Here is a 21,405-nt window from a genome sequence, read left to right as displayed (position 1 = left end):
ACATTCAAAACGGTCTTTCTGGTTGCTTTCACCTCTGCTTGCAGGGTGAGTGAGCTTTAGGCCCTTTCTTCAAAACCTCCATATGTCTGTACACCCTGACAAGGTGGTGTCATGAACTAGAGCCTCCTTCCTTCCTAAGGTGGTTACACCATTCCATGTAGTCCATCACTTTGCCTACTTTCTGCACACCCCCACATCCTTCCCATGAGGAGGAGAGACTCCGTCTGGACCTAAAAAGAGCATTGGCGTTCTACCTCTATCATACTAAAGATTTCCGGATGGAGGATCAAATCTTTGTTGGCTATGTGGGTGGGAAGAAAGGGAAGGCGGTGCAAAAGTGTAGCATCTCTCGATGGGTGCTTCTTTGCATCAAAATGTGCTGCGCTTTGGCTAAAAAGCAACCTCCTGAAGGCTTGCGTGCTCATTTTACCAGAGCAACTGCTGCTTCCACTGCGTTAGCACGCAGAGTTCCTGTCCTGGTCATCTGTCAGGCAGCTACGTGGGTGTCCCTGCACACGTTTGCTAAGCATTACTGCCTGGATAGTCCGGTCCATCGAGACTGCTACTTTGGTTGTTCGGTCCTGCAGGACTTTCTAGTATGATCTTGGTTCGCAGCCCACCACCGAGGATGGCATTACTTGGGTATCTTTCCTAAGGTAAGGAATCTGCAACTAGAAGTCTCTATCAGATGTACAAGTTCCTTATCTTCGGTAACGAAATATCTGGTAGAGACATATTCTAGTTGCAGATTCCTTACACATCCTCCCCGCTTGCGAACTGGTTTCTAGGGACAAGGATTCCCCTTTTCAGGTCCTTAGCTCTGGCATACCAATCTCAGTGTTCTTAGCGGCTCTTCGCTCTGGCGGGGAAAGTCGTTAAAAGAAACTGACGTCACCTACCTACATGCAAGGGTATTGCTCGAAGAAAAATCTCCGGATCCAGTTTGACGCCTGGGGAAAAATTCAAAGGTAAGGAATCTGCAACTAGAATACGTCTCTACCAGATAATTTGTTACCGAAGGAAAGTAACTTGTACTTCATGCTTGGAGATTGAGTGGTGGCAGTTGACCTCATTGGACCTGCCTGCTGCAGTTTTCATCATCTTGACTGTGAAGCGTCCTTAGACAAAAATCTGTGTACCCTAGCCATTCGGACAAATTTGTGGTTTGGTTTACAGCACCCACCAGATTCACCCGCTGCAGCCTACGTTTGATCCAGATCAGCCATAAGTGTTTAAATCACCCATTGTGGTGAGATTTTTAAAAGATTTGCAACATTTATTTCCAGCAAAGCCCTTGGTGATGCAAAATTGTATTAAAATGTAAACATACAGGCAGCTTGATCGTCACTTCCTGATGGAATGACGAAGAGGCAAAGCCACACAAACCACCTTCTGGTGCACAGCAGTATTTCACAATGTTTCTCGATCCTGTCTGGCATTTGTGAAATATTCACAAGGTGAGGAATCTACGATTAGTGTCCACCGCAACAGACCGTTACTGAAGGTAAGTAATTTGTTCATTACATTTTCATCATAAACCTTCTCAAAAGGAGATACTTAAATTGCTTCAAATGGTTCCTTTCACTGTGCTTGAATTGATTTAGTTACAGTGCCAACCACAATATATAGTGGAAAGGCTTGATGATGGGAAAATAATTTTAAAATGTCTTCTTTAACACTTATCCAACCCACAAAATGTTTTCTCTTTATGTAGAGGCTAAAGGATCTAAAGCAGAGAGAATTTGCTCGTAACATTTCTTCAAGGTCACGCAAAGATGAGAAGAAGCAGGAGAAGGCTTTGAGGCGCCTGCTGGAGCTAGCAGAGCAGAGGAAACAATCTGAATGGTATGTATTTTGTAAAGATCCTTCCCTATTTCCACTTCTGCTGTTCTCTGCTGCTGAGGTGAGGTTTATAACAGTGCTATGTATATGACAAGACATACTTTGGTAGAGAATTTCATTGCTACTGCCATTCTTTGGTTGTTTGAAAGAGTAGAATGATACGCTTCTGAATCGCCCTTCAGTTCTGCAGGTTAAGATTCACAATTTTTATTCAAAGGATTTAAAGAGATTGCTGTTTGTAGGAAGTTGGCTCTGTATATACTATTTCAAAGTAAGAAATAGTGTGCACAGAGTCCCAGGGTTCCCCTTAGAGGTAAGATAGTGGCAAAAAGAGATAATTCTAATGCTCTATTTTGTGGTAGTGTGGTTGAGCAGTAGGCTTATCAGAGGGTAGTGTTAAGCATTTGTTGTACACACAAGCAATAAATGAGGAACACACACTCAAAGACAATTCCAGGCCAATAGGTTTTTATAAAGAAAAATATAGTTCGATGGCATCTGTCGCTGTAGATACGCATGTTCTGCAATAGCTCGCCATCTGGTGTTGGGCCGGAGTGTTACAAGTTGTTTTTCTTCGAAGAAGTCTTTCGAGTCACGGGACCGAGTGACTCCTCCTTTTGTCTCCATTGCGCATGGGCGTCGACTCCATCTTCGATTGTTTTTTTTCCGCCATCGGGTTCGGACGTGTTCCTGTCGCTCCGAGTTTCGGAACGGAAAATTAGCTAATTTCGGAAGATTTTCGTCGGTATTGTTGCGTTCGGGATCGGCGTACTTACATTCAACACCGCATCGAAGATCGAAGAGCTCCGGTGCCCTTCGGGGTAGTTTTTCGATCCTCCGTCGGGGCCTGGTCGGCCCGACCGCGTGCTGAAGAACGCCGATGGAACGGACCCCGTTTCGTTTCTGCCCCAAATGCCACAATAAATACCCCTACACAGACCAACACTTGGTCTGCAACCTGTGCCTGTCACCTGAGCACAGCGAAGACACCTGCGAGGCCTGTCGTGCGTTCCGGTCCCGAAAAACACTCCGAGACCGTCGAGCCAGAAGACTTCAGATGGCGTCCGCACCGACAGCCCAACGGGAGTTCGAGGAACAGGAAGAGGAAGGTACCTTCTCGATCCAAGACTCAGACTCCGAAGGATTCGACGATACACAAACCGTGAGTAAGACGTCGAAAACCACACAGAGAAACATTTACAAGGCCCAGGGGACGCCACTGCCACCAGGCCATGGCTCAACCCATAAATTCGGTGACCGACCGTCGGCACCGAAAAAGGCCCAAACAGTGCCGAGATCGTCCGACTCCGGTCGAGACACCGGCACGCAGCCTTCTCGGGACCGAGAAAGTGCTGGAGACAAGCCTCGACACCGAGATGCCGGTGTGGACACGGCTCGACGCCGAGACAGCGGCACCGAAACAGATCGACGCCGAGAGGTTTCGGCCCCGAAAAAGAAAAAAGTCACCTCGGAGCCGAAAAAACACGCAGACAAAGTTTCCATGCCGAAACAAACTGCAAGCGACCCAGCTTCAGGCTCTTATACAGAAGAGCACTCGCTAACCTCCCAAATGCAGAAGCATAGGTTTGAGGAAGAGCTACAAGCAACTGATGTGGACCATACGCAAAAGCGTATCTTCATTCAGCAGGGGACAGGAAAAATAAGCACCCTTCCCCCCATTAGGAGAAAGAGGAGGTTGGAGTTCCAGACGGAACAAACACCACAACCAAAAGTGGTGAAAAGAGTTACACCACCACCCTCTCCTCCGCCCGTGATTGACGTTTCACCAGCACAAACTCCATCACACTCCCCAGCTCACACCACCATGAGCCAGGGTGACCAAGATCAGGACGCATGGGACCTATACGATGCCCCAGTGTCAGATAACAGCCCGGAGGCATACCCTACAAAGCCATCTCCACCAGAAGACAGCACCGCGTACTCTCAGGTGGTGGCTAGAGCAGCACAATTTCACCACGTAAGCCTCCACTCAGAACAGGTCGAGGATGATTTCTTATTCAACACACTCTCCTCCACCCACAGCTCATACCAAAGCCTGCCTATGCTCCCTGGTATGCTCCGGCACGCAAAAGACGTATTTAAGGAGCCGGTCAAGAGTAGGGCAATCACACCAAGGGTGGAAAAAAAGTATAAGCCGCCTCCTACGGACCCGGTTTTCATCACTACACAGCTGCCACCAGACTCTGTTGTTGTAGGAGCAGCTAGGAAAAGGGCCAACTCCCACACATCTGGAGATGCACCACCCCCAGATAAAGAAAGCCGCAAGTTCGATGCAGCTGGTAAGAGTCGCAGCACAAGCTGCAAACCAGTGGCGCATCGCGAACTCCCAGGCACTACTTGCGCGCTATGACAGAGCCCACTGGGACGAGATGCAACATCTCATTGAACATCTGCCCAAGGACTTACAAAATAGGGCAAAGCAAGTGGTCGAGGAAGGACAGACCATTTCCAACAACCAGATCCGCTCCTCCATGGACGCTGCAGATACAGCTGCACGGACAATTAATACATCTGTAACTGTCAGAAGGCATGCATGGCTCCGAACGTCTGGATTTAAACCAGAGATTCAACAAGCAGTTCTCAATATGCCTTTTAATGAAAAAGAACTGTTCGGTCCAGAAGTGGACACAGCGATTGAGAAACTCAAAAAAGATACGGACACTGCCAAAGCCATGGGCGCACTCTACTCCCCGCAGAGCAGAGGGAATTACAGCACATTCCGTAAAACGCCCTTTCGAGGGGGGTTTCGAGGTCAAAGCACACAAGCCAGCACCTCACAAGCCACACCGTCCAGTTACCAGGGACAGTATAGAGGAGGTTTTCGGGGACAATATAGAGGAGGGCAATTCCCTAGAAATAGAGGAAGATTTCAAAGCCCCAAAGCCCCTACTACTAAACAGTGACTCACAGGTCACTCACCCCCTCCACACAACACCAGTGGGGGGAAGAATAGGTCATTATTACAAAGCATGGGAGGAAATCACTACAGACACTTGGGTTCTAGCGATTATCCAACATGGTTATTGCATAGAATTTCTACAATTCCCTCCAAACATACCACCAAAAGCACAAAATTTAACAACACACCATTCCAATCTCCTGGAGATAGAAGTGCAGGCACTATTGCAAAAGAATGCAATCGAATTAGTGCCAAACACACAAATAAACACAGGAGTTTACTCACTGTACTTTCTGATACCAAAGAAGGACAAAACACTGAGACCAATCCTAGACCTCAGAGTAGTGAACACTTTCATCAAATCAGACCACTTCCACATGGTCACACTACAAGAAGTATTGCCATTGCTAAAACTGCACGACTACATGGCAACTTTAGACCTCAAGGATGCTTATTTCCATATACCAATACACCCATCGCACAGGAAATACCTAAGGTTTGTATTCAAAGGAATACATTACCAATTCAAGGTACTGCCTTTCGGATTAACAACCGCACCAAGAGTCTTTACCAAATGTCTAGCGGTAGTCACAGCACACATAAGAAGGCAGCAGATACATGTGTTCCCATATCTAGACGACTGGCTAATCAAGGCCCATTCGTTAATAGAGTACTCAAATCACACAAATCATATCATACAAACCCTCTTCAAACTAGGGTTCACCGTCAATTTCACAAAATCCAAAATTCTGCCACGCAGGGTACAACAATACCTGGGAGCCATAATAGACACATCAAAAGGAGTAGCCACTCCAAGTCCACAAAGAATTCAAAATTTCAACACCATCATACAACGCATGTATCCAACACAAAAGATACAAGCAAAGATGGTATTACAACTCCTAGGCATGATGTCATCATGCATAGCCATTGTCCCAAACGCAAGACTGCACATGAGGCCCTTACAACAATGCCTAGCATCACAGTGGTCTCAAGCACAGGGTCACCTTCTAGATCTGGTGTTAATAGACCGCCAAACTTACCTCTCGCTTCTGTGGTGGAACAACATAAATTTAAACAAAGGGCGGCCTTTCCAAGACCCAGTGCCACAATACGTAATAACAACAGATGCTTCCATGACAGGGTGGGGAGCACACCTCGGTCAACACAGCATACAAGGACAATGGAACGTACATCAAACAAAACTGCATATCAATCACCTAGAACTTCTAGCAGTTTTTCAAGCACTAAAAGCTTTCCAACCAATAATAGTTCACAAATACATTCTCGTCAAAACAGACAACATGACAACAATGTATTATCTAAACAAGCAGGGGGGGACGCACTCCACGCAGTTAAGCCTGCTAGCACAAAAAATTTGGCATTGGGCAATTCACAACCAAATTCGCCTAATTGCACAGTTTATACCAGGGATACAAAATCAACTCGCAGACAATCTCTCTCGAGATCACCAACAGGTCCACGAATGGGAAATTCACCCCCAAATTCTGAACACTTATTTCAAACTCTGGGGAACACCTCAGATAGACTTGTTTGCAACAAGGGAGAACGCAAAATGCCAAAACTTCGCATCCAGATACCCACACAAACAATCCCAAGGCAATGCCCTATGGATGAACTGGTCAGGGATATTTGCTTACGCTTTTCCTCCTCTCCCTCTCCTTCCTTACCTGGTAAACAAACTCAGTCAAAGCAAACTCAAACTCATATTGATAGCACCAACTTGGGCAAGGCAACCCTGGTACACAACGCTGCTAGACCTATCAGTGGTACCCTGCATCAAATTGCCCAACAGGCCAGATCTGTTGACACAGCACAACCAAAAGATCAGACACCCAGATCCAGCATCGCTGAATCTAGCAATCTGGCTCCTGAAATCCTAGAATTCGGGCACTTACAACTTACCCAAGAATGTATGGAAGTCATAAAACAAGCAAGAAGGCCATCCACCAGGCACTGCTATGCAAGTAAATGGAAGAGGTTTGTTTGCTACTGCCATATTAATCAAATACAACCATTACACACAACTCCAGAACATGTAGTGGGTTACTTGCTTCACTTACAAAAATCTAACCTAGCTTTCTCTTCCATTAAGATTCACCTTGCAGCAATATCTGCATACCTGCAAACTACCTATTCAACTTCCCTATATAAAATACCAGTCATTAAAGCATTCATGGAGGGCCTTAGGAGAATTATACCACCAAGAACACTACCTGTTCCTTCATGGAACCTAAATGTTGTCCTAACTAGACTTATGGGTCCACCTTTTGAACCCATGCACTCCTGCGAAATACAGTTCCTAACCTGGAAGGTGGCATTTCTCATCGCCATTACTTCCCTAAGAAGAGTAAGCGAGATTCAGACATTTACTATACAGGAACCTTTTATACAACTACACAAAAATAAAGTCGTCCTAAGGACCAATCCTAAATTTTTGCCAAAGGTTATTTCACCGTTCCATCTAAATCAAACAGTGGAACTTCCAGTGTTCTTTCCACAGCCAGATACCGTAGCTGAAAGGGCACTACATACATTAGATGTCAAAAGAGCATTAATGTATTACATTGACAGAACAAAAAACATCAGAAAGACTAAACAACTCTTTATTGCATTTCAAAAACCTCACGCAGGAAACCCAATTTCAAAACAAGGTATAGCCAGATGGATAGTTAAATGCATCCAAATCTGCTACCTTAAAGCTAAACGACAGCTGCCCATTACACCAAGGGCACACTCAACCAGAAAGAAAGGTGCTACCATGGCCTTTCTAGGAAACATCCCAATGCAAGAAATATGTAAGGCAGCCACATGGTCTACGCCTCACACATTCACCAAGCACTACTGTGTAGACGTGTTATCCGCACAACAAGCCACAGTAGGTCAAGCTGTATTAAGAACATTATTTCAGACTACTTCCACTCCTACAGGCTGATCCACCGCTTTTGGGGAAATAACTGCTTACTAGTCTATGCAGAACATGCGTATCTACAGCGACAGATGCCATCGAACTGAAAATGTCACTTACCCAGTGTACATCTGTTCGTGGCATCAGTCGCAGTAGATTTGCATGTGCCCACCCGCCTCCCCGGGAGCCTGTAGCAGTTTGGAAGTTACCTTCAATTATTTATATATGTATCATCTCAACCTTAAATAGGTGCATACCTAGTCACTCCATTGCATGGGCACTATTACTACAATTCAACTCCTACCTCACCCTCTGCGGGGGAAAAACAATCGAAGATGGAGTCGACGCCCATGCGCAATGGAGACAAAAGGAGGAGTCACTCGGTCCCGTGACTCGAAAGACTTCTTCGAAGAAAAACAACTTGTAACACTCCGGCCCAACACCAGATGGGAGCTATTGCAGAACATGCGAATCTACTGCGACTGATGCCACGAACAGATGTACACTGGGTAAGTGACATTTTCATTTTCTTAGTTTATTTTAAGAACCACAGGTTCAAGATTTACAAACAATACTTTAAATGAAAGGTATTTCACTCCGGTATCTTAGGAACTTTGAATCATCACAATAGCATGTACAGTTTAGGCAAAAATGGCAGTAAGCTATTTTAAAAATGGACACAGTGCAAAAATCAACAGTTCCTGGGGGAGGCAAGTATTTGTTAGGTTCACAGGTAAGTAAAGCACTTACAGGGTTCAAAGTTGGGTCCAAGGCAACCCCAAAGTTACCACACCAGCAGCTCAGGGGTAGCCACCACCTGGGCTAGGAAGAGGGCCTCCTGGGGGTCGCTCCTGCACTAGAGATTGGTTCCTTCAGGTCCCTGGGGGCTGCGGGTGCAGTGTGTTTACCAGGCGTCGGGTTCCTTGAAGCAGGCGGTCGCGGTCAGGGGGAGCCTCTGGATTCCCTCTGCAGGCGTCTCTGTGGGGGCTCAGGGGGGTCAACTCTGGCTACTCACGGGCTTGCAGTCGCCAGGGAGTCCTCCCTTGTAGAGTTAGTTTTCCGCAGGTCGAGCCGGTGGGTGTCGGGTGCAGAGCAGAAAGTCTCACGCTTACGGCGGGAAACGTGTGGTCTTTAAAAGTTGTTTCTTTGTTGCAAAGTTGCAGTTTCTGTGGAACAGGGCCGCTGTCCTCTGGAGTTTCTTGGTCCTTTTAGATGCAGGGTAGTCCTCTGAGGTTTCAGAGGTCGCTGGACACTGGGGGACGCGTCGCTGTCGCAGTTTTTGGGGAAGACAGGCCAGTAGGGCTGGGGCCAAAGCAGTTGGTGTCTCCGTCTTCTCTGCAGGGCTTCAGGTCAGCAGTCTTTCATATTCAGGTTACAGAAATCTATCTTCCTAGGTTCTGGGGGCCCCTAAAAACTCAATTTAGGGGTGTGTTTAGGTCTGGGAGGTTAGTACCCAATGGCTACTAGCCCTGAGGGTGGCTACACCCTCTTTGTGCCTCCTCTCGGTGGGGAGGGGGTCACATCTCTAATCCTATTGGGGGAATCCTTCATCTGCAAGATGGAGGATTTCTAAAAGTCAGTCACCTCAGCTCAGGACGCCTTAGGGGTTGTCCTGACTGGCCAGTGACTCCGCCTTGTTTTTCTCATTATCTCCTCTGGCCTTGCCGCCAAAAGTGGGGGCAGTGGCCGGAGGGGCGGGCATCTCCACTAGCTGGGATGCCCTGTGGCGCTGTAACAAAGGGGGTGAGCCTTTGAGGCTCACCGCCAGGTGTTACAGATCCTGGCCACAGAGTGACAAAGGCACTCTCCCCATGTGGCCAGCAACATGTCTGGTGTGGCAGGCTGGCAAAAACTAGTCAGCCCACACTGGAAGTCGTGTATGTTTTCAGGGGGCATCTCTAAGATTCCCTCTGGGTGTATTTCAAAATAAAATGTACACTGGCATCTGTGTGCATTTATTGTGCTGAGAAGTTTGATCCCAAACTTCCCAGTTTTCAGTGTAGCCATTATGGTGCTGTGGAGTTCGTGCATGACAGACTCCCAGACCATATATTCTTATGGCTACCCTGCACTTACAATGTCTAAGGTTTTGCTTAGACGCTGTAGGGGCATAGTGCTCATGCACCTATGCCCTCACCTGTGGTATAGTGCACCCTGCCGTAGGGCTGTAAGGCCTGCTTGAGGGGTGACTTATCTATGCCTTAGGGGAGTGCCATGTCGACTTAGTCATTTTCTCCCCACCAGCACACACAGGCTGGCAAGCAGTGTGCATGTGCTGAGTGAAGCGTCCCCAGGGTGGCATAAGACATGCTGCAGCCCTTAGAGACCTTCCCTGGCATCAGGGCCCTTGGTACCAGGGGTACCAGTTACAAGGGACTTACCTGGATGCCAGGGTGTGCCAATTGTGGAGACAAAAGTACAGTTTAGGGAAGGAACACTGGTGCTGGGGCCTGGTTAGCAGGCCTCAGCACACTTTGAAATCATAACTTGGCATCAGCGAAGGCAAAACGTCAGGGGGTACCCATGCCAAGGAGGCATTTCCTTACACTGTTGCTTCAGAGATTTTGGAAAGGAGCTGTATCATTCTTATGTACCTAGAGCAATATCCATTTGAAGCAAGCTGTTGTCTAGCACTGGCTCTTTCATAGTCACATGCTTGAATTATTCCCTTGACGTCAGGCTGGGAGCTCTCAGCAGTCCAGTACAGCAATTTCCATTGAAAACAAATGGGAAATTTCCATAGACCATTATGTAGCCTATCCGCCTCATTTTATGACCCCAAATCTCACCAGGCAGCTGAAGGGACATAGCATTCCAGCCATCCACAGAGGCTCCAACTGTCCGATACTTTTACTGCATAACTTCATGCAACAAGCAATGTTTTGAGTTCCTAATTCTTTACTCAGATTGACCTTTTGAATCTCCTCCTTATGGGACAATCCTATATCTTCTGCTATAGAAAGTAGGAACTGTTTGATTCATTTTTGTACTAAAGATTTGAGGTTAAAAATCTTTGCTTCTTCACTGGACTTCATAGCTGAAGTTTTCCCATTCAAGAACTCCGTTCAAGCCATATAACGGTGCGTGTGGTATGGGATGTGCATTTTGTGTCCTAATAAATCTGGCCACAAAAGTTTTGAAATCTGTTAAACTTACTTTCCGCACTATAACCTGTAAAGATGGAGCTAGTGGGTTGTTATTGAATGTAGAATCTCCTGGAAGGTCATCAGAGAAGAGCCCTTCAAAAATCGCAAGATCAATACAGTGAAAGTTTGCACAGATGTAGTCACTGAGCCCTGTGCAACACACACCAAACACACCTCTGTGCTTGCCCTCAAAGGACATACTTTTGGTCAGGGTGAAGTGCTAGCTCTTTCGGGGTCCAGTTTAGCATCGAAGAAAACAAGTAACATCAAGAAGACTGTTGCCAAGACTTGTCAACGATTTCTCCGGTGAAGGATGTTTCTACATAGTTAACCAGAAAAAGCCATTGTCAGTGAGTGCTTAGTGGAAAAACTCTGGTCTGCCATCCACACAAGACTTTGGCAGACTAAGACTTCGTCGTTGAAGCTAATACCATTGTCCAAGAAGTGTCATTGAAGGGCTGGGCATTTAAAAATAAAAAGATTATCCACAAGCATTCTTTGGTCTCCTCAACAGGGAAGCCATCTCCTAATTTTAGTATGTTTGTGCAATTAAGCTAGTTTTGAAGGTCATCCTGCGTCAAATATCACACTTAGATGTCAGAATAAGAACTGACTGTTTATTACATTAAAAAAACAGAGGGACCAGGTCAAATGTCCAGGTGGAGTGTGTCCTCTTTGACTGTGAAGGTGTTCTGGTTTGCGCTTTCTTTGTGTCTTGACCTCAAACTGTCAGTACCTCCCATGCCAGTGGAGCGCTGATGGTGAGCATGACGTCGTCCTCAAATGACGTTGAGAGTGGTGACATAGGTGAACCTTGCCAATTAATCTTATATCTCTCTAGATCTGTGGTTTATCTTTCTAATTTATTTTTCTTATTATTTTCCTTCTTAGTCCTTTAAAATTTTCTTTTTCCCTACAAATATCTTGTAAGAGTCCAAGACTTCCTTCTTCCTTCTGCAGGATGGCCAGAAAAATGGAAGGGGTTTCTGGTAGGAAAAACCTGCCAGAATTAGGGAACAAAACACTAATCAAAGGTAGTGTCCCTGGTGTTTGAGATTGTAGAAATCAGATTCATGAGTGGAAATGGATTGAGTTGTGAAGCCTCAAGTGTTCGTTAATGATTCCCTAAAGAGCTGGCGCAGGGGGGCAGCTGCCAGTTAAATGAATCATAGGTAGGCAAGCCTCCAGGAGTCTTGGAAGAAACAGCTCTTAATGTAACCCACTACCATCTGCACTTTTTCCTTTGGCAGATTTTAAGCCTTTTTGAATCTAGAATGCTACAGTGGAGTCTTAAGATGGCCACTTTGGAGTATCACGGTCCACATTTTGCATGCAAGCTACTAATGGATGGGCTTCCAGTGGGTGCTTAATTTTATAGACACTGGCACCTGGGGTTTTTAATTCTATAACCTAAAAACATTTAAATTAAGTATACTGCAGACTGGATTTATTCCAACATTTATGACTTCAGTTAAGGTTCCTCGATGCACAACCAGGACTACAGGTGCGTAACCTTTTCCTTTTAAACATTGCACCAAACTGCAAGAAAATTCAGCAGGCAATATAGCAACTTCCTCTGTCAAAACTATTCTTTCAAATGGAAGACACTTTGCATTTGGTCTTCAGCAAATATTGCCCCACTTTCGGTGCACCCTTGCTTCCTTTCATTCAGTTAATCTAGCTTGAGGTAATCTTCAATTAGATTACATCTAGCATCCATAACCATGTATCAAAGGACTCATGCTACGTAATCCCATTTCGAAACCAGTGTTTAAAGAAGTTGATGGGTCAGTTCTGCATTTGTTTCCTCTTTAAATCAATCCACCAGCATGGGAGCCAAATACAGTACTAGGACTACTAATCAAGGAACCTTCCGAGCCTGTTTGTAAGGCTTATATGCAAACGCGATCACGGAAGCCAGCCTTTTACTGTTGACAGCATAAGCAAAATATAGGTGTTTTTCATAAAGGACCCTTATATAAAATTTGATAAGGATAAAGTCACACAATCTACGATCTGAGATTTATACAAGTGTTGCCAACCTCTTTTCACCAAAATGAGAAGATCCCCTCCCCAATGTTTTTTTTTTTTCTCTGACCATCAACTGCTGCTGAAAAAGCTCTTCACTCTTTTGACCTTAAATTTTTTTTAAAACACAACACCAACAAAAAGATTTTAACAGAATGGGCCAAATATTTCTTTCACATGAACATTTTAACAAAAGCTGCCCTTTGTGAAAACAGGATATATGTTAGATTCTGCCATTTCTGATGTGCCAAAGCTGGGCGTCCTCTGAAAAAGTGAGGACTCATTAAACAAGATGTATGGCGGCTACGCTGCACTCTTTACAGGAATGCCTATACTGGACGTATCCAATGTGGCAGCGTGGTCTTCAGTTCACATCTTCTCCAGACATTACTTTATGGATTTTCAGTCCAAAACTGAACCCTCCGTAGGACTGGTGATTCTGTGTAGACTTTTACATAAGATAAGCCTCTTTCATGCTGGTATTGTTTTTAATGTACTTCTATGGTAATCCTAATTCAGACATATGAATGTTTGGAAGATCCAGTGCTGGAGGAGACAGTTACTTACCTCTTGCTATAGCTCTTCAGTATTATTATGTATAGATTCATAAGTGCCCACCCTCCTCTCTGTTTGTCAGGCTACCGCTATTTATTGCTAGAATATGCAAAAATCTGACATTTGGAGCTTCTGCGGAGGGTTGGAACCCAGAGCCCCGCCACCTGAATGGCTGTACTGTGGATTGTAAAATGTGGTATTTGGAATGCTTATGGTCTGAAGGTTTTTTTTAATTGGTTTTCAGAATCAATTGCTGTATTGGCATACACCTTTGTTAACAGTGACTTAGGGGTTCCCACCCTGATTCATAAGAATAATTCAATCATGTATATCTATAAAAGATACCAATGCTGAGAAACTGGCTTTACAAGTAAGTAACTTATCTCCCTCTTCTAAAAATAAAAAACCTCATACACGGTGATGAGTCAAACTGACACAGATCTTCATCCTGGAGCACCTTGACAAGTGCAATATCAACCTGCCACGCTTACAATATATAAACACTTGTGTTACTCCAGTGCCCACCAAACTAGGTAGCCAGGCTTTGCCTTAATCTTTTCAAGGGGGGCACCTTAGTTCCATTCCCGAAACACCTATTGGAGACTTTTGGACACTTTACTGACGTGTTCTGCTGGATGCTAGCCTCCCTATCCTACTATTCTACTGTATCTCTTTCACCTCTGCCAGAATGGGTGATGTGACAGTATTTCTTCAGGCCCTGGATGAGATGTGTGGTATGTAGGATGCCCCTAAAGCAGTAGTTCCCAAACTTTTTTGACCCGTGGCTCCCTTTATCTATTTGGCCGTGGGCCATGGCTCCCCATTATGTTACTTTTATTTGGCGGGTGGGGGGGATGTAATTCCGGCCTCAGGAGTACTTCCATTTTTCTCCCTGAAAATAATTGGGGGGAAGCTGTCTGTGTGTTCTTGCCCCCTGTCTGTGTACCCATACCTGCCATCTGTGTATTCCTGCCTACTGCGTGAGTGTCCTAGCCGCCTTTGTCCCAATGCCTCCTTTCTGTGTGTTCATGCATCTTTCAGTGACCTGCCTCATCTGTGTGTCGGTGTTGGAGAGAAAAACCGATAGAGACCCGAGGAGCAGGCTGTCTGGGTGTAGAATAGTTGCCTGCAATTTACGTGGAGGTTTGAAAATGCACATAAAGGGAGATGAAAGTCCCTGAGTGACATAAATATATAATACGTTTTACGGTGGCCAAAAAGAATGGGGCGAGATAAAACGTCATAGAAACATATTTATTGCCGGTTTATTATCCACGTTCGGTATTAAGATGATAAAGATGAGTGTGTGCCAGCTGTAGGTTTTATAGTACAGGAGGGTAGAGAAGAGTATGGAGCAAGGAGATTTTAGGGGTAGTAAATAACGGCATTGGTGTGTGCAAGGAAGTGGCTGCAGTGGTCGGGATCTGTGATGAACCACTATCCTAATATTTTTTTGTATCTTTCAGTAACAATCCCAATAGTTTTGTTGCTAAAAACAACTGTTCAGAACTGTTAATGCCGACCTTCATTGTTGCACCCCAGAACACAGATCCTACGCTTTTTAATCCACTTCAACCCCTGGTTTGGGCAGAGGAGCATGTAACCTTTAAATAGGAGAACCTGGCATAGCTTAATGTGGGTGGGAGGGGGTCGTGAATTCTTGGTGTGTGTAAATGCTTACACGTGTGAGTGCTGCAAGTAGTGTATTCATGTGAGTGCACAATGCCACTTCAACAACTGGGGTATGGGGGCGATGTCAGTGACTCACCGCAGTGGTTCCCGAACTCTGTGCGTGGCGCCCCTGTCTTGTTTTAACGGCGCACAGGGGTTCCACGGCGCACAGTTTGGGAAACACTGCCCTAAATGGTGCCAGTGTGGAGCCTGTTGGGCCATAGAAATAACATTACCACCATCCATGTGTGTGATTACAAGGCTTGAGCAGGCGTTCTGTCGCTTTCTGGAAGAAATTGTTTAATGTCCTTTAGAAGACATAGCTGGTATTAAGTAGTCTGGGTTTTTTCTTTTTTTTTTCTTGACAATGTGCAAGAGCCCTCCTTTTCTTATTCCTGTTTCCAGTGGTTTAGTAACTTGAAATGTGGTAAAAGGAACATTCCCCCTGTTGGGCTTGAAGTCAGAGTGCACTGAGATTCATAACACCCTGCAGGTATATGGAGTTTTTAAGCACTTTAAAATCTACTATGACAGTGAATGCACAATTTCTTCTAAGACGAACATTTGTCTCCATGCACATCATTAAACCCCAGTTTCTCAGAAGACCACTTTTTTTTTCTATTACATTTTGCTAGTTTTCATCTTTTGAAGACCTTACACAATTGTAAAATGCAAATGAGAATATCTACGATGCAGAACCAGGATTGCAAGGATTCTCACTGATAGTCGTAAACGTAGAATAGTGCAAGCATATCCCCACTTTGCGGTAGCCAATGTAAAATCAATATATATTGAATTTAGGTCTGCAGTAAGGTAGCACAATTAATTTGATTATACAGTGTTGCATGACCCACCAAAGTATTAGCTCTAGAATTTTGGAAAACCCCAAAGAAACTAAGTTGGTACAGGGGTTAGAATCCAACACCAAAGAACATATTTAAGCTCAAACAGAAGTCTATGAAGATGCTGAAAAAAGTGAGAAAAAGGTAGAACACAAGAATTGTAGGTAACCACAAGGCTGCAGTGTGATAGTGTTGCAATCTTTGAATTTTAAGTCCTCTAAAACTCGGTCAATGCCGAAATTGTTGGCGACTGAAGGGAAGTCTAAACACCAATAAGCTCACTATTTAAAAACATGGTTGGTGGTAAATGTATGTATGACCACAGGAGGCTGTGCTTTGCAGGATGGAGTGCTGGGGGCTGGAGCTACATGTTGCCTGAAGATCCCTTGGAGGAGATGCAAACCAGCCTTTGCAGCTGCAGGAGACGGTGCCGGGAGGTACTGTCTTGCCTGGGAAGGCAAAGGCTTACCTCCACTAAAGTTGGACAGATGGCAGAGAGAACCAAGAGGACTACCCTGGACCACCACCCGTGATGCTGGATCCACGCAGCTCAGCAGTAGAGGGGATCCATGCAGCCGGTCGTCGCTTGTTTTAGGTGCCTGCGGTTGCAGGGGAGTAACTTCTTTAATCCAAGGGAGATTCCTCCTTCGTATGCAGGCTGAAGAGTTGCAGTCTTCTGAGGATGCACAGCGAGAAAAGTGTTGCAAAGCTGGCAGGAACCCTGGAAACAATGTTGCTGAAGAGTCTCTTCTTCTTGGAAGCAGCTTGTCGGGTTCTGGAGGTTCCAGTCGTTGAAGTAAAGGTTGCAAAGGAGTCCTGCTGGAATCTTGCAAGCATAATCTGGGGACCCACCCAAGAGAGACCCTAAATAGCCCTGAAAGGGAGATTGGTCATCTAACCAGGTAAGCACCTATCAGGAGGGGGCTCTGATGTCACCTGCCTGGTCTGGCCACTCGGATGCTCCCAGAGTTCCCTGCCAACCTTAGAATCAAGATGGCAGAACCCAGGAACCCTCTGGAGGAGCTCTGGGCACCAGCCCTGTGGTGGTGATGGACAGGGGAGTGGTCACTCCCCTTTCCTGTGTCCAGTTTCGCGCCAGAGGAGGGACTGAGAGTCCCTGAATGGGTGTGGACTGGTTTATGAACGCAGGGCACCAAATGTGCCCTTCAGAGCACACCAGTGGGTTAGGGATGCTACCCCTCCCAAGCCAGTCACAGCTATTTCCAAAGGGAGAGGGTGTTAACTCCCTCTCCAAAGGAAATCCTTTGTTCTACCTTTCTGGGCTTGATCAGATCAAGCAGCAGGTGGGCAGAAACCTGTCTGAGGGGTGGCAGCAGCTGGGCTTCCTGGAAAATCCTGTACGACTGTTGGTAGTATTGCTGGGGTCCTCGAAGGAGCCCCCAGAGTGCATAGAATCATACTTCCAATACTTGCAACAGTATTGGGGTATGATTCTGACATGTTTGATTACAAACATGCCCAGGTTTGGAGTTACCATTATGTAGCTGGACATAGCTAGTGGCCTGTGTCCAGTACACACATAAAATGGCGTCCTGCACTCATGAAGTCCAGTAAAATGGGTCAGGGAGATTTGCTTACGCCTTTCCACCAATTCCCCTACCAAAGGTACTGGATAAGGCCAGGCGATCAGGAACGGACTTCATCCTTACAGGCCCTCAATGGGCCAGACAAGCATGGTGCTCGGACCTACTCGAACTGTCCAAGGGACAGAGTATAAAGCTCAAACCAGAACGAGACCTACTCAGAATACAAAAGGGGCAAGTATTCCACCCGGAACCAGCAACACTCAGTCTAGAAGCATGGTGCCTGAATACATAGAATTTGGACACTTAAACCTGCCCCCCCAGAACTATAGAGATACTAAAGGAAGATAGAAAACCAACAACAAGAAGTTTCTACATATCAAAATGGAAGAGATACCTCCTATGGTGCACAGGAAACAATACCCTAGAAGCAATATCTAGGCAGGAGACCGTAATAAACACACACACACCACCCACACACACCACACCTGCTAGACTGCAGAATCAACTACTACTCCCTCAAGGTACATCGTGGCCTGCACCAGAGGGTCATTTGGTAAACATTTCTTCACAGCACCTGTTATATAAAAAAAAAAGTTCCTGAAAGGATGCAAAAAAATTGCCCCTCCAAGAAAGGTAACCAGCCCTGATGTGGAGCTTTAACACTGCTAGTGACAAAACTATTCAAGCCCATATACAAGGCCAAACTGCAGTTTATCACATTACAAACTTCCTTCCTAATAGTGATCGCATCTCTAAGGGAGAGTAAGTGAGACCCAAGCTCTAACAATACAAGAACCATACATGCAAATTCACAAGGTAGTTCTCTGAACAAACCCACTATTCCTACCCAAGATGGTCACCAAATTCCACGTCAATCAAACTATACAGTCACCGGTTTTTGTTAAAAACATGCAAACAGAAATGGAGAAAAAAAACTACATACACTGGACGTACGAAGGGCACTAATATACTACATGGAGGAGGCCATGTGACTCGGCAAGGGGAACCAACTATTCCTAGCATATGCTTAATCCAACAGGGGAACCCCCATAACTAAGGCGACTATCGTACGCTGGATCGTGGAAACAATTCAAATGTGCTACGCAGCAGCAGGCAAACAGCTGCTGCACTACCCAAAGGTACACTCAACAAGGAAAAAGGCGCAGCCCTGGCATCCATAGCAAACTTGCCTATAGACACTATTTGCGCAGCAGCAACATGGACATCTGCACACGTTTACAAAACACTATTGTGAGGACATCCAGCTGCATAAAGAAGCCCAAGTGGGACAGAAATTACTACATGGCCTGTTTGCAAGCTCAACCCATTTGAAGCGTATAAACCGCTACAAAATCTGATGCACAGCGTTTGAATCCAGAAAAGGATTCATGCTGCAAAACGAAATGGTTACTTACTAGCAGGAGTAGATTTGCAGCCTAAAGAGTTTTCTGGATTCACATGTGACCCACCCACCTCCCCAGAAATGAAAACAGGACAAACGGGTGGGGAGGGAGACAGGTAAAACAAAAGAAAAAAGGGTGAAGGAGAACACAAGGGGTGGGGGGGGGGGGCAAGATTCCAAAGATGGCTACCCTGCACAGGAATTTCCAAGACACCGTCTGATGTCATGCGGGGGACGGACCTAACACCGAAAGGTGGTCGATGCCTAGAAGGAAAAGACACAATTCGGTACTCAACCACCAGATGGTGGAATGATGCACAGCATGTGAATCCAGAAAACTCTTCAGGCTGCAAAACTAGAACCGTCAACACCACTCCTCCTCCTCTGCGCCACTCTACTCCACCCCGGTCAGTGCCACTGTACGCCACTCTACTTTATGCCACACTGTGCATCTCCACACTGACACTGTACAGCACTCTGTCACTCTACGCTGCTACACTTTACGCCACTCTGCCGCACTGTCTATTCTAATAAATTCTACTCTGTGCCAGCCAACTCCACTCTGACACTCTTTACACCACTCTGTCATGCCACTGACCTTTAGCCATGCTGAACAGCTGCCACGCTACTGTACAACAAGGCTAAAAGGCACTGGCAAAGCCAATAGCTCTCACATAGGTAAGACCTATTGGCCTTGCCAGTGCTTGTTAAGATATGTATTGACAGTAGATGTATCCCTAGATATTGATAGTTGGAAACTCATTTAGATTACACTTAAAAACCAAGATCCCATTCTGCAAGATTGACTTTTGCTCTTATTTGTGTCCATATTTGAAAACTTTAACTGAAGGGCTGGCAGGCGAGTAACAAGGTGCAAGTAAAGAAACTGTAGTTAGCACAGCAGGAAAAACAACAATTGTAGACTGTCACATCTGTGAAACAAGCTATGAAGCAGAAGACGTTGGTTGCACATTATGATAGCAACAGTGATCCCTGTGCAGCAGTCATGATGACTGACGTTGCAATGTCCCAGAAAAAGGAGGATGAATAACAAGCAGCTGGAAGACCTTCATTGATGATCAGGGAGCACAGATTAATGTTTCAGAGGAATGTTGATCACATTTGTTTGCTAGTAAGCACAACAATGAAAAGTGTGTTTTGCTGCAGTTGGATCAGGTTTTTGAAAATTTAAAGTTCAGTTGACCTAAAAATAGAAAGTATTAACTTTGCAACAGTGCAGTTGATATGCTTAAACTAAATTCATGTCTTTATGATGGTGATGAGAATGACTGTACTAGCAACAAGCATTGCCAAAGCCAATAGATCTTTGAGACCTACTGTCTCAGTGTTATAGCAACGCTGTGCAGCATGGTTCTAGAGGAAAAATAGAAAAAATATGGCATGTTTTATGTTTTTTTTTTTTGTTTTTTTTAATGTATGTGTGTATTTTTTGCCAAAATGAAGGGGGGCTCTGAAGGCTCAGTTGGGGGTAAACAACACTGAGGGTGAGGGGAGCGAGCAACACAGGGAAGGGGAGAAGCACAGAAAAGAAGTGCTTAGTTGAGCAAGAACAACACTGTGCAAATAGGAGAGCCTATCTGATGGATACCCTAATTGTTGCTTCCTCACTACTCTTCTGCCTCCTTATTCTGTTGAACATCCATCTTAGTAAGGTTTCAAGTTGATGTTTGTAGCGCTATTACCTACAAGTTAGTGTTTGTGTCTTAGACACTTGTGTGAAAATGTGTCTAAGGGCACCTGTTGTACACATGAGCAATACGGATCCATTCTGGTGCCTGGGTATATCTTAAAGGTAATGGATCTGCAGGTAAGGTTTTCACCAGAAAGAGCATTATTAGAGGTGAACAACTTGTTCTTATCTAGAATGTCTACTTTTATAAAAGATGAGGTTGATAGGCTTTCTGTCAGGCAAACATTGCGCCATAAAAACTGGGGATCTAGCACTTGTCAAAACTATTTCTAACTATTCTTCTGAAATACTCAACACATATGCATATGTTGCCGGTTCACTGACACCCACATATATAGTGTCAATTTAACTGAGCAAAGTTGGGAATAGTTGGGTGAGGGTACAAGTGAACCAGGCACAAGATCATGCGGGCAACAACTGTAAATCCCCTATTTATAGAAAATAAGTTATCATGTGAAGTTGGTGGATCTAGTGTCCACTAAGGTCCATAAGGGAAGACTCCACATCTGAAATGTTGATTGTGAGTTGAGGACACAGGGAGGCAGGCATTGTTCCAGGAAGACCAGTTCCCAATTCAGTGTGTCTTTCCACAAGGTAAAAAAAAAAAATCCCTGGTATCTAGGCGGTGAATAATGATCTCTTAATAGGGCAGATTAGGAGCTCACAATCCTGATCTGATCTCCCTTAAGAGCTGCACCTGATGGACGGCAAGAAGACCCACAGGGCCAGCTTGATGGCATGCACTTCAAAGAGTAAGGAGAGATGAAACTATCCTAATCGAAGGCAGGAGTCTCTGCCTGCTACACACCAAC

The 21,405-nt window shown here is 45.2% G+C and overlaps 1 protein-coding gene across 5 annotated transcripts in view; it reads left to right on the top strand.

The window, feature by feature from the left end:
- GPATCH8 (G-patch domain containing 8) overlaps positions 1 to 21,405 on the top strand; it is a 264,134-nt gene that overhangs the window by 217,367 nt on the left and 25,362 nt on the right. For all 5 annotated transcript variants that reach the window (XM_069237916.1, XM_069237917.1, XM_069237918.1 and 2 more), the window contains one exon: positions 1,715 to 1,845. In XM_069237916.1, the coding sequence (XP_069094017.1) occupies positions 1,715 to 1,845 (131 nt within the window). The remainder of the gene's footprint in view (positions 1 to 1,714; positions 1,846 to 21,405) is intronic.

This window comes from Pleurodeles waltl, chromosome 6 (genome assembly GCF_031143425.1).
Source record: "Pleurodeles waltl isolate 20211129_DDA chromosome 6, aPleWal1.hap1.20221129, whole genome shotgun sequence".
In the NCBI taxonomy this organism is placed as follows: Eukaryota; Metazoa; Chordata; class Amphibia; order Caudata; family Salamandridae; genus Pleurodeles; species Pleurodeles waltl.
This window is presented reverse-complemented; position numbering and strand designations above follow the sequence as displayed.